Below are 12563 nucleotides of genomic sequence, written 5' to 3' on the forward strand. Positions count from 1 at the left end.
TGTCATTATGAAATACAAGTCTCTTGAAATAAATAAATGTGTCATTATGAAATAAAAGTCTCTTGAAATACATAAATGAGTCATTATGAAATAAAAGTATTTTGGAATAAATAAATGTGTCATTATGAAATAAAAGTCTCATGAAATAAATAAATGTGTATTTAAATGTACATGTATACATATTTATTGCCTAATTTATTTATTTCAGAATTTATTTCATAGGCATATTTACATATATATGTATTTATTTAATTATTTATGTATTTATTTAATTTTGGCTTAAATGGCATTCCATAGGTTGGAGACAGAGACTGATTCAGAGCGATAAACGCACAGTTCAGCACACTCAATATTGATCTGGACTGAGTGGTCGGATGAGAATCGGAAAAAAAGTTGATTGAGCCTCCACGGCCACCGTACTTGTTGTGAACTAGGAACAAGCAGCCAGGCTAACAACTAGCTAAGCAAAGCAATGGCTGAATATTCTCACGTTAAGAAAACCAAATTGGTTTTGAAAGGTCTTAAAAAAGGGTAAGTGTTTATTTGAATGAGTAACATCAATCGCTTGTGTCTGCAGTGTTATTCACGGCTTGCTAGCTGTGTTTGTATAACCAAAGCTAAAGCTAGCTGATGCTAACACGTTAACGTAAATAAGCAGTCTTAAACTTTTAACAACCAGCATGGTGACAAAGGCTGCTAAACATCTTCAATCTCACTCGGCTGTTTGCAACTAGCTCAAAAACACGTTAGCTCCTTGTTTAACTCGTTGGCTCTCTCATAAATCAAAGTGTTTTATTTTTGAATAAACGAATTGCCCCCAAAGTAACTTTAACGTTAGTTCAACATCCAAAGTAAAGTTAGATAACCTCAGTTCAACAATTTTTTCGCAGAAGTGCATTAAAAAACGTATCGTTTAATTAAAGTCTGTCAAAACCCATGAATACAGTCAGTACCAGATGCCAAATAGTACTGCTAAATGATAAGACACATGAGATCAACTCCATACATAAAAGTGTGACAAAAAAACAAGAAGATGTTCATAGAAAACACAAACTTACAAAGGGCTCCATCATTGTGAAAAAAATATATATATAAAGGTTAACGTTAGTTTGACTCTTTCTTTAGCAATCTCTGAATAAAACACGATAGTAAAAAATATAGACATCAGTGCCTCACAACTTAGCTTTAGATGTCATTACTGTTTTTAATTTGAGACACTTCTGAGTTTCTTAATTAGAGGTAATAATTAACGATTAAACTTATACATATAATTCACTTTGTTGTTATGATCTTAGATTAAAAAAATCTAAACATTTGTAAAGGTATTTTTGCATCACGACTAATTTATTTAGAGACCTCCAGTGTTTTAACCTCTCACCTCGCTGCAGTGATGTTCAGGGACATAACTGTTGTGTGTGGTTACAGCTGAGATAGCATTCACTTTCAATCAGAGAGGCGGTTAAAAATGCTGTTCCGCCTAGTGTTTAGTAAATCTTTATAGTCAACAAGATTGAGTATTTTCTGAAGGTCCTGCAGATCGATACTTTGTTTGGTTTTTCATCTTAAAAAATTATTAATATATCAGTTATTTCTCGTTGATTTTAAGAATATTGCAGTTGTATTCACAAGGACAACATATTCCTCTTCCATGGATGAATTTGCTAACCTGAATTTTTCATTTTTTTCACAGGAAAAAGAAAAAGAATAAAGATAAGAAGAGTAAAGAGGGAGAAGAAGGAGAAAAACCTGATATTGTTTGTATGTCTATCTACTGTTTGTCAAAATATTGCAGACCAAATATTTTTGATGTCCTCTTAATGGTCCCATTAAGCTGTGAATACTTGTAGCATGCAATGTTGGTGGGTGGGACAAATGAATACAGACATATTTCTCATTCTAATCTGCATATAAAAATCAGCCAATAATAACACAATCAGTGCCTTGAATGTTAAAGGTCACCTATTATGCAAAATCCAATTTTTCATGTCTTTTTATACATAAACATGTGTCCCCTCTGTGTAAAGAGATTCTGAAAGTTTCAGGAAAAAAGACCCCCTCACTTTTTGTCCTGATCCATTTATATAAAAAGCAGNCCCAGCAGCTAACTCATAGGGAGTTATTGCCGCTATAAAGGTCACCTATTATGCAAAATCCACTTTTTCATAAACATGTGTCCCCTTTGTGTAAAGAGATTCTGAAAGTTTCAGGAAAAAAGACCCCCTCTCTTTTTGTCCTGATCCATTTATATAAAAAGCAGTCTGAAAATTAACTGATCAGATTTTGGCCACTTTGTGATGTCATAATGATTTTTTGGCTTGTGTAACCATTAGCCAATCACCAACCAAGGTAACCCCCCCTAACTTATCACCTGAATCTCCTCCTAGAGCACCATTAGCCCCTTTCACACCAAGTACTTTGCCGTAATTAGTTCCCAGCACTTAGTACCCCCATGGAACTAAGAGCTGATCGCATTCACACCGGAATAAGTTCCCTGAGGGAAGATTACGCAAATGAAGCCGCTGACGTCACTTCTTCTTCTTCTTCTGCTTTGGGTTTACTGGCAGGCCGCAAACCACTTCACGGCGTATACTGCCACCCGAAGTCCCCGGCCGGAAGTCCCCGGAGTTGGGGACTGGCTTCAGTAGAAGCTGCTGGGACTCCCATCACTCCACCGCTCCCATGTTTTTTTTTGTGTTTCCATAAGTTATTCTCTCTCCGTTGGTGCGCAGGGCTAATGCTAATAATGCTAATGCCAGCAAATACAATGGCGGCTTCACAAAACTTTTTTTACGGGGCGCCCCGCTGATCGAAATTGGTACTTTTGCTCCCCAGGATAGTACCACCTCTCTAGCAGGCACTAAAAATGGGGGTAAAAGTTCTCAGAACTAAGTTCTCTTTTTGGTGTGAACGCAAAATTCCAGGCACTAACGGAACTAAACGGGAAAAGTACTTCGGTGTGAACGCGCCTATTGTGTTATTTTTAACCAAATATCTCTAAGGGGAGTGGCCCCTTATTTTCAAAGTAACAGACAGAGATTCAGCACTTTTGAAACAGGGCTGAAACTGTTTGGTATTTGGAGCCAAACACTTCAGAGACATGTTTGTATCTGATACCTATAATATATTAATGAGAAACAGTATAATAGGGGACCTTTAAAAGAACTAGAGTTTTCTGAGTGAAATATGCTCCTTCAAGCTTCTTTGGCTTTCAAGCCCACAGCAGCATCCAGTGTCATTTCACCTCGTGACATGTGTCCCTCTGCTCGCCAGGTGGCTGGTGGTGCGTCAGCAACTTTGGGGACATCACTGGATTGGTTGCCATAGAGATGCAGAACTTCTCGTACATCCATGCCCTAGACAGCGGGCTCTTCACAATCGGTGCACCGCACAAAGGTAAGAAGACGGTTTCTGGCTCCGGGCCACTCGCACAGCTCTGGGGACTTTTACACACTTTGATCACTTTTTCTCAGCACAGTAAAACTTCTCTATATTGAGGGGAATAGTTGAAAGGGGGAGTCCATCCTAAAATCTAAAATACATGATGACCTCTTGCCTGTTGTGCTATTTCTATCTAGATTAATTATCATGGATAAAATAATTAAATGATTAATTCATAATAAAATTATAGTCGGTTGCAAAAACATTTATTTGGATTGACACATTCATTTCATATTTGATATTACATTTTGTATTGAACTGCCATAATGTAATATCTACTGATATATGTAGCACACAGAAAAAGAGTGGGGCTTTCCCTGGAGGATTATAATGCCAAATTAGCTGTTTAGCATTTTCATTTTGCTGCATTTTAGATGAAGAACGCCTTTATGTGCCCACTAATGCTGTGGCTGTACAAACTTGAAATACCTAATTTTGAGTGTACTGTAGGTTGGCTGCAGGTGTTTCTTTTGCCTTCTGCCCCAAAATAAGTAAGTATTTAAGTAGTAAATCCAGACAGCAGACTGAAAAAGCTGAACAGGGGTTGAGTTAAGGGTAAGGACGGAGCTAGTTTTCACTCACTTCTGCCTCTGGGCATACTGAGGGAGTGGTGCTCACTGAAGGAAACACTACTCACAATTAATTCAGTCCACGTTTTGTGACAACCAGAGGAAACGGCTGGGAGATTAAAACATCCCAAATCCCTTAGTGGGTCCTCATCCTCTCCATGCACATAAGCTTGTTTATAGGAGATGAAAGTGGATACGAGCTAGCAGTATAAAGGGAGAGATTAGAGATTTCCCCTCGCTACTGGTTATTTCCTGCAGAGACGCCCTGCTGTGGACGATGCAGCGTCTCACTGAAAGAAAGTGTTCACATTCTTCTTCAGGTCAGAGGACCATGTTGATGTTCTCTTGACCACTCCAAGGGTCGCCACATGACATATTTCAAAGATAATCAACCTTTGGAAGAAGCAGCTTGTGTCACATTTTACCTTTACTTTATTAATGCTTTCCTTGTTAATGCCTTGCAGACTCTGCTCTCCTTTGACCTGATGCCTCTATGACGCGATACACATTGAGCTTAACTTTGAATTATTGTAAAGGTCGCAAGTGACCAAATCACAGACATGTCACTTTTAGGAAATCATTAGGAACCCAGGAGACCTCAGTGTGAAAGAAAGCATTTAAATGCAACACAATACTTCCTTATCTTATTCTAAATGTGTCAGTGCTGATGAAGTGGACCCAGATCCCCACATCACTACTTAGCAGAGGGTTTGCATTATTAATTAAAATAAGTGCATTACTTAAACATGAAACAGGTCTTTAGTATAATTACCCTATGAGAAGAGATTAGGCACATTTTGATGATGGCACATTAAAGTTACACAGTAAATAATTGAATTAGTCAATTGTTATTGTGTGGGAAAGTTTGTTCTGATAAATAAAGATCAGAGTTTGGTTACGGGTCAATCATCTCACATTACAACATTTTTTACTTTGCTGCCTGTTACAACTTTATTGGTGTGTTTAAAGAGGTAGAGAGGTTCCTCATTTATAACTAATCGGAATTTTAATAAAAATCTGTGTATGGGCCAATATAAAGACAAAGCAATACTAATAACTGTAAAATCTCTTAAATGTCATCCTTGTTTATTTAGAGGATGAAGGACCTGACCCTCCAGAACAGCTGACAGCCGTCAAGGTCTCAGACACGAGGTGAGAAAGAAGAGACAAACTGTGCAGAATATTTACATCCACGGCTAATCCTTTAGATCAGTGTTTCTCAAACTTTTTCATACCAAGGACCACTTAACCAATAAAAAAACACTCGCGGACCACCTGACTCCACAAATATCCAAAAGCACATCGTTTTTTACAAATCGTCTGAAAATGGTAACAACAACAGTGGTAAACATGTGTGATGAAGGTGTTTATCTGGGCTATATCATGCAATCGAAAGTGAAACTTAAGCTCGCTCCATTGTGGAGATATTCCCGCGAGAGTGCGGAAAACTTTTATTTATTTATTTATTTCAAATGTGAAATTTTACCAATATACTCACGGACCACTAGGGGGCGCCCAGTGGTCCGCGGACCACACTTTGAGAAGCACTGCTTTTAGATGTACTACCTCACTTCTGCAAGGACTTTTTATTGTGTTTAAATGTACGAGAGTAATTTACCCTGTCCTCATGGTGCTGCTGCTCACTCTGGAGCCATGGCTTCAGTTGTGCATCTCAAATTAACTCTCTTATAAGTGTTACACTTTTATTTGTTTAGCACCTTTTTTTGAAGAGTTGCTATAAAAGGTGCTTAACAATACAATGAAAATGCCAACAACATATATTAATTCACAAGGTTTAAATAATAGGTCATTTCATTTTGTGTAAAAGACGTTACAGATACACTTGTAAACCTTTCTTGTTATGAAGAGATAATAGTATTGAAAAGCCATACAAATTAAGCTTATCGGCTTTAAAATGTTTTATCAAATTCTGTGTTTGGTCTTTTGAGGCAGTGAGTGTTTGACTGCGGTCGTCAAATGTAATGTGGTAATGTTTTGCCGTTGCAGGATAGCCTTAAAGTCTGGATATGGCAAATACCTGGGTATCAACTCAGATGGTCTGGTGGTGGGCCGCGCCGATGCCATTGGCTCCAGGGAACAATGGGAGGTGATCTTCGAGGAAGTGAGTGAATCTTTTTTAAGTTTCTCCTGATCTTGGTGCATGTGTAGATTTAACCCAGCAGGTCAAATGGGATATATAAAAAAAGAGGATGGTCTCAAACACAGGGCGATCCACTGTAGATTGAAGACTTGATTACAGACTGGAGAGAGAGATGACAGGAAACTGGTAATCAATGAGGTCTGAAACAAACAGTGGACATTACATATTTATATTTGTGGACAGTCTTATGAGTTAGTGTTTTATCCCCATTGATGAAATAATATTTGAATGTTGTTTGTATTACATCTGATGACTGTATTACTCATTTGTTTAGCATAGACCCTTAAATTCCAAATTGTAATTGCTAACAGCTTACAGCTTATATTTGTTATTGTCCTCTATAAAATGGGATTATTGAGTCAATTTACTATAACTATATACTAAATGATTTTGTCTTTATGGTGTGTTTCTCCGTTTCAAACAGTATACATCGATATGAAAGTTAATGTATTCTCCCAACTTTTTCTAATATGATGAACTAATTGGGGCTTAGTGGGCAGTCATCTTCAGATTTACTTAAGCTACTTAAGTCGTTATCCAAGCAAAAATGTCAACATGTCCTTGGGTTCAGCTTCTTAAATTTGACAATTAATATCTTTCTTGTCATATATCATAATAAACCGATTAAGCAGGATTTGTACTGTGTTTTAAATAATAATGAAAAAAATTGGGATGGGCATTTTGACGTTTTGTTGACATGGCCATTGTAAATTGTACGATAAATTGCACATGGATTGATGATGAAAATAGTCTTTAGTTATGGATAATGCACTAATAAATACTCTTGTTAAGATGTATTTCTAAGTGCAAGTTCTCCATGGATTCCCATATAAACAACTTTAATTGGTTGAAATAAATAAACATATGCTTTGCAGTTGAGGCACATCATGAACAAAGGGACACTTTTCCTATTGCTGTCCCGTGCCTTTCACGGCTCGCCTCATGGCAGATTGGAGAGAAATAACACTGAGCTGCAGTCATGAGCGATGAATTCATTATGCAGAATGCGTTTACCTTATCACTTTAGCGCACTTTGATGCTTTGTTGAACCTATAAACAACCTGCCCGGCACAACCTTGAGACTCTTTTACATCAAAAATGAGGCAACCTTTCATGGCTGTCACAACAACCAATCCCACTGCAATTCTATCTAATCTACTGCCCCCTCCTCTGTTTTCCTTCTGTTCTGCCTCAGGGTAAAATGGCTCTCCTGGCGGCAAATAGCTGTTTCATCTCCTACAGTGAGAGCGGGGACCTCGAAGCCAAGAGCAAGACAGCAGGGGAGGGCGAGATGCTGAAGGTGATGTGTAAATTTTGTTCTTCCACAAGGTTGCACGTTAAGCCTTTCGTTTTAAGCATGCATTCTCTGTGAGGTCCCGACTGTGGAAATGGAAGGGGTAGACGTTCGTGACCTCTCTCCGGGGGGTTCAAGGTATTTATATTTAATGCAAATCTTCTCTCTCATTGTTTTTTTTTATACCTGAATGATAATCAGATCCGATCAGGTGTGGAGCGAGAGGTCAAGCGTAAAGATGACATTGCAGAAGAGGACCGGGGCAACGTGAAGACATGCGAAGTCACTTATGTGTACGTAACCTCCACTTTGTTTAACTTGATAACAAGCAGCTCAATCAACAACAAATGAAGAGAACCCATGATGGCTTCTCTCTGAATATAACTCCCTAATAACTGCTTGACATTCTCTGTTCGGTTCAGTAGACCCTTTGTGCTGCATATAGTGTGAAATAAGAGCCAATCAGAAGCTTTTTTTACCCAAGTGCTATCAGATAAAGTGACAAATACAAAGCCCTAGCTCTGTAAATAGGAAAGAAATATCATACATAAATATTCCTGGCAAGCCCGGGGAAAAGGCCATGGATGTATAAAGAGAAAGGGACGGTAAATGTTGTGTTGACCTTAAATATATTAACAGTCTTTATACAGAATTGCACCACCTTTAACTCTTCTTGCTTCTAAAATGGAAGTCGTCTGATAGGGTTCACAGTTTGACATTAATGTGTTTTAAGGGGGTCACAAGCATAGTGAAGGTTTGCTGCTCTGCAGTCAAATGAACCACTTTCAACAGTACAACAACTCAGCTTCTCAAATGAACAGAGTGTAACCACCTCCTCTCTGCTAAAAACAATTAAAAGTTTTACAAACATTATCTTTGAAACTTGTTCAAGGATTCAGGGGATTTATTCTCATAACATTATATGCCATCAGAGCATTTGCGTACAATGAGAATTGGTGTCTTGGGTGCTCTCCATTTATACACAGTATTTCATTTGATTTATATATTTATTTATTCACAAGTTTAAATACAAATACACGTACAGCCATAAGACATAATGGAGACATTTTAGATGGGATACCCTGATAAGCTATAGGAAGACACTAAACAGAAAGTATTTACATTACATATTACATATACAATATATATATATATATTAATTGTACACAGCTATCATACAGTGTTATATACATACAGACTCACATAGAAACAGTAATTAAAATGTGATTGAAATTCATGGGAAATGTATAGTTGTTATCGAATTACTTACATCGGTATTTTGGTAAAGTGATAATTGGTACTATAATGTTTCATAAAGACTCCCTCTAGCAAATTCGATGTTGTTTTGAAATGCTTTATGTTCCTATTCAAAAACAGAGAACTTATTATGCAGCACATGGAGTATCTCTTGTATTTCTTTATCTTGCTGTTTTAAACCCCGGAGGTGGCTTTTGCCTTTAAGCTGTTGTCACATTGTGTCAATAATTACACTTTGACAGCAGCCTGATGTAGTTTGAGCAGTAAACCTTCCAGCCTCCTTTGGTATGAGTGCTGAAGCACTTTGTTTTGATTGAGGGAAAAATTGATGGTGATATCCTTCCCATTATCTTCACATTGTGTCAGAAAGCACCGGCAAGACTTTGACAACAAAATCGCAGTGTGTGAGAGGACAGGGTTGAGTTACCGCCTCATCAGTCCCGCGCCTTTAAAGATGCAATTGATGGTCTCGTGTTAGAGTTGGAAGAGAAAGTAGGCAATCCCACATTTCAGCTTCCGATGCTGGAAGTGTTTTATGCACGGGCCGCCTGTAGCCTGTTAAGTTCTAGGCAATATGTTTGAAGCGCTTTTTTTGCTTGGCATGCTTTGGATCGTGTTCCTGCTCTATTATTTCTTTTAGATGAATGCTGGGGAAATGGACTCATCATGCTGACATGTTGATAATAGCTGCCCTTGAGCCTGCGTCTTGATGTAGTGTTTAGCGTCTAAAAGGCCTTTCAGGATGGAGTGCAGCCCGGGAATCATAAAACACAGGCAGAGCAGAGAGACTAAATATCAAGGAAGTTTCTGACTAGATGCCTCAGTTTGTTACGGCACTTCTGTGGTAGATATGTGAACGCATTATTAAGATTGCTTATATTACAATAACAGATTATTTTAAGATGCCCCATGCGCATTTGCATGTTCATGAAGGTTCACACTGACAAAGGGAGGATTAAGTCCTCACACACTGCAGTGGTACCTTTTTTTACATATATAATTAAGCTGAAATTTGAATAGTAAAAACATTTCCACTTTTTAATTGGTAGTACATTATATGTTGATTTGTGGCAGCTAGTCAGATTAGACATTAAGCTTTAATATTTAGCAACATTTAGATATTCTGCTTTTTTGAATACTCAGGCTTATTGTTTGGATTTTATTGTTACCGTTGGCTTCTATCGCCTCAGTGTCAGTCCTCAAAAGAGGATTAGTTGTAATTATTTTATGTATTTTGAGGGGGAGTCTGTTTATGTGTGTTGGATTCTGGTGTTAAGTCATTTGCCTTTGCTTATCCTTTTTTATTCTTATTAATGTCTCTGTGTGATTTGCAGGAAAAAGTTTCAGAGTTTTCAAGATCGACGGCTCCGGGTTAATGAAGGAGACTCCTCCGATCTCAAGAAAGCCAGAACGGATGGGAAGTTTCATGAACAATTGCTCGACAGGTGAGAAAATAAGCTCATTAGATGTGTATCTCAAACTCTGATTTGTTCATTCTGGTATTAAGGAAACATATACACGAAAGAACAGTTGAGCTGCTAATTCCTAGTTTTCACTAACGGTATTCAAGTTGTGCTAAATAAAAAATCCATCAAACTGTGAAATACTAGGTTAATGAAAGATTGGCACTTGAGTTTAATTTCTGAAGATTAATACAAACACGCTTTATACACCATCTTTGAAAATGTGAAAATAACAAGTTGCAATGAAATGTTCTTAAATATATTTTCTTTTAAAAAAACTATACAAAGCTGCACATTTACTTGTAACTGTATTAAAACCCAAAAAGCAATTACTTATACCAACACAGTGGAATATAAATATATTAGACACATAGACATGAAATGAATTATCATAACAGAAAAAAGATTGAATGCTCAGTAACAACACTGACTGTAACATGTCTTTCCTCTCATTACAGGAGAAGCAAAATGAAAGCAGACCGGTACTGCAAGTGAAGACTCTACTTTTAATTTCTTTGCTACGGTCTTCATTTTTAAATGTGTTACCATTTGATGTGACATTTAATAATTTTCCTTTTTTTTTTTTAATAAAATTACATGGTCAACTGAGTTGTGTTGGTCTTTGTGTGTTGCTTATATTTAATTCATCCTAATGGTGACAATAAAATAATTGTTTTCACCCATTGGCAAATTCTTTAAATAAATAAGCGTATTCTTTGTAGCAGTGATTTAGTAAGTAAAAGAACCAATACAGCAACTTAAAATAAACATGCATGTAAGATTCCAATAAAAGTCCTACTATCATATGCCAAAGAACTTAAAGGATCAAAAGTAAAAGATCCTGTTTTGCAGGCTAATGCCCCTGTGAGGGATTTATAATGATATTGTTAATACTTAATACCTAAAGTTTGGTATACAGTGATCCACTTCAAAGTATTACAGAATTAATCGGAGGGGTTATGGGGTGCAAAAAAAGAAAAACAAAGTTCTGCTACGCACATTTTGGTACCACTTATAAAGGGTTTACGAATAGTTTGTAATTAATTAATTAATTAGGTTGTGAACACTAAATCATTAATAAGCTTTTATAAGACATGAGATAAACAGGGCAACTGTGACCAGTTGCTTGCCAAAAAATGAGCCCACATACTGTGTGTACTGCTATGTCTTAAATTGGCTACTTAGCTTACTTCGTCTTCTTCATCAGCCAGCATCCTTGGTATCTGTTGTTCACTGAGTTGATTCTCGCTAAGTAGCCAATATAAGGCTTAGTCATCTTGCCAAATAGTGAGCCTGTGTTGATGTATGAAAACTATGTTAGAACTGGTTTATAAATGGTTCTTAATGATTAATAAAGTGTTTACAACCTAATTCATAATCTAATTATAAACCCTTTATGATTCCTCTATAAGGGTAGTCGTATTGCAAAGTGGTACCCACATTTTACTTATACTTTACTTTTTTTGTCAGAGCAGATAATATATTACTGTATCATTATATGAGCATATTTGTGGAATAAAATGTGGTTGTAAAAGATAAAGACAAACAGTATTTGTATGTGAGCACTAATTCTGACATTGATTTCTGATTTGTCTACCACAATTTTCATTAAATAAATATTTTTTTAGTACATATATATATTTTTATGTATTATTTTGTTTGTAATTCTTGTTCTTTATTTTACGAACAATGTGGATTATGATTATGTTACTTCTGTTTGGAGTTGTAAACAGTATGTTGACTGCAGTGTCTTCACATTTTTGGTCACACAATGTGAAGGAGGTTGAACCTGTAGGAAGTTGTACTTCCAAATATGGTCAGAAGAGAGTCCGCCCCCAGTGGCGGAGCTGGGGGGTGGACTCTGGCCACCCTATTGGCCACGCCAAAACAACCTCACCACGGGGGCCCAAACAATTTTAGAACATTAAGAAAAAAAATGTAAGTAACCTTTCATCTTTCATCAATAATTAACATTAATAGGACGTTATATTGATAATGTACTCACTAAACTTACAATTCATTTAACTTATTTTATTCCAAAAGTTAATTATCCAAAGCCTCTGTACACCCCCTTCTATTTACATGTAAAGGTTTGGTCCTGCCTCCACCTCCTCACGGCACTTTCTAGCATGTGAGCAGGGATGCTAATACTTACGTGTGTGCCATTGCGACAGACAAGACTAGTCTATTCTGAGAGATAGATTTATCCTACTGTATGGGCTGATTGTGCGTTAATCTGTTAGTAATGCCTTGGGGTTCCAGTGGGAGGGATCACTGCGCTCTTCCTCACTCGATTCAGACGAGCGAAGGCGGGAGCTGCGTGATTGTATGTCTTCACTTCTCTCACTCACTATTTCCCTTTTTAAGGTAATTACAGTATA

At 37.1% G+C, this 12563-nt stretch overlaps 1 protein-coding gene across 1 annotated transcript; it reads left to right on the plus strand.

Annotated features, from left to right (window-relative positions):
- Positions 1 to 388: 388 nt before the first annotated feature.
- Positions 389 to 10791, plus strand: frg1 (FSHD region gene 1). Its single transcript, XM_010768605.1, has 9 exons — positions 389 to 531; positions 1691 to 1758; positions 3271 to 3393; positions 5102 to 5159; positions 6015 to 6129; positions 7364 to 7468; positions 7664 to 7755; positions 10054 to 10164; positions 10641 to 10791. Exons 1-9 carry the CDS (start codon positions 473 to 475, stop codon positions 10675 to 10677), a joined length of 768 nt encoding a protein of 255 aa, XP_010766907.1. The 5' UTR covers positions 389 to 472; the 3' UTR covers positions 10678 to 10791.
- Positions 10792 to 12563: the final 1772 nt, after the last annotated feature.

The sequence above is a fragment of the Notothenia coriiceps genome, unplaced genomic scaffold, assembly GCF_000735185.1.
Source record: "Notothenia coriiceps isolate Sejong01 unplaced genomic scaffold, NC01 NC01_scaffold00005833, whole genome shotgun sequence".
In the NCBI taxonomy this organism is placed as follows: Eukaryota; Metazoa; Chordata; class Actinopteri; order Perciformes; family Nototheniidae; genus Notothenia; species Notothenia coriiceps.

Excerpts from the sequence above, each read along its gene's own strand:
- frg1 (XM_010768605.1), top strand. The coding sequence starts at position 473 with ATGGCTGAATATTCTCACGTTAAGAAAACCAAATTGGTTTTGAAAGGT. Across the intron at positions 1,759-3,270 it reads AGAAAAACCTGATATTGTTT|GTGGCTGGTGGTGCGTCAGC; the intron begins GTATGTCTATCT and ends TCTGCTCGCCAG. Across the intron at positions 5,160-6,014 it reads GTCAAGGTCTCAGACACGAG|GATAGCCTTAAAGTCTGGAT; the intron begins GTGAGAAAGAAG and ends TTGCCGTTGCAG.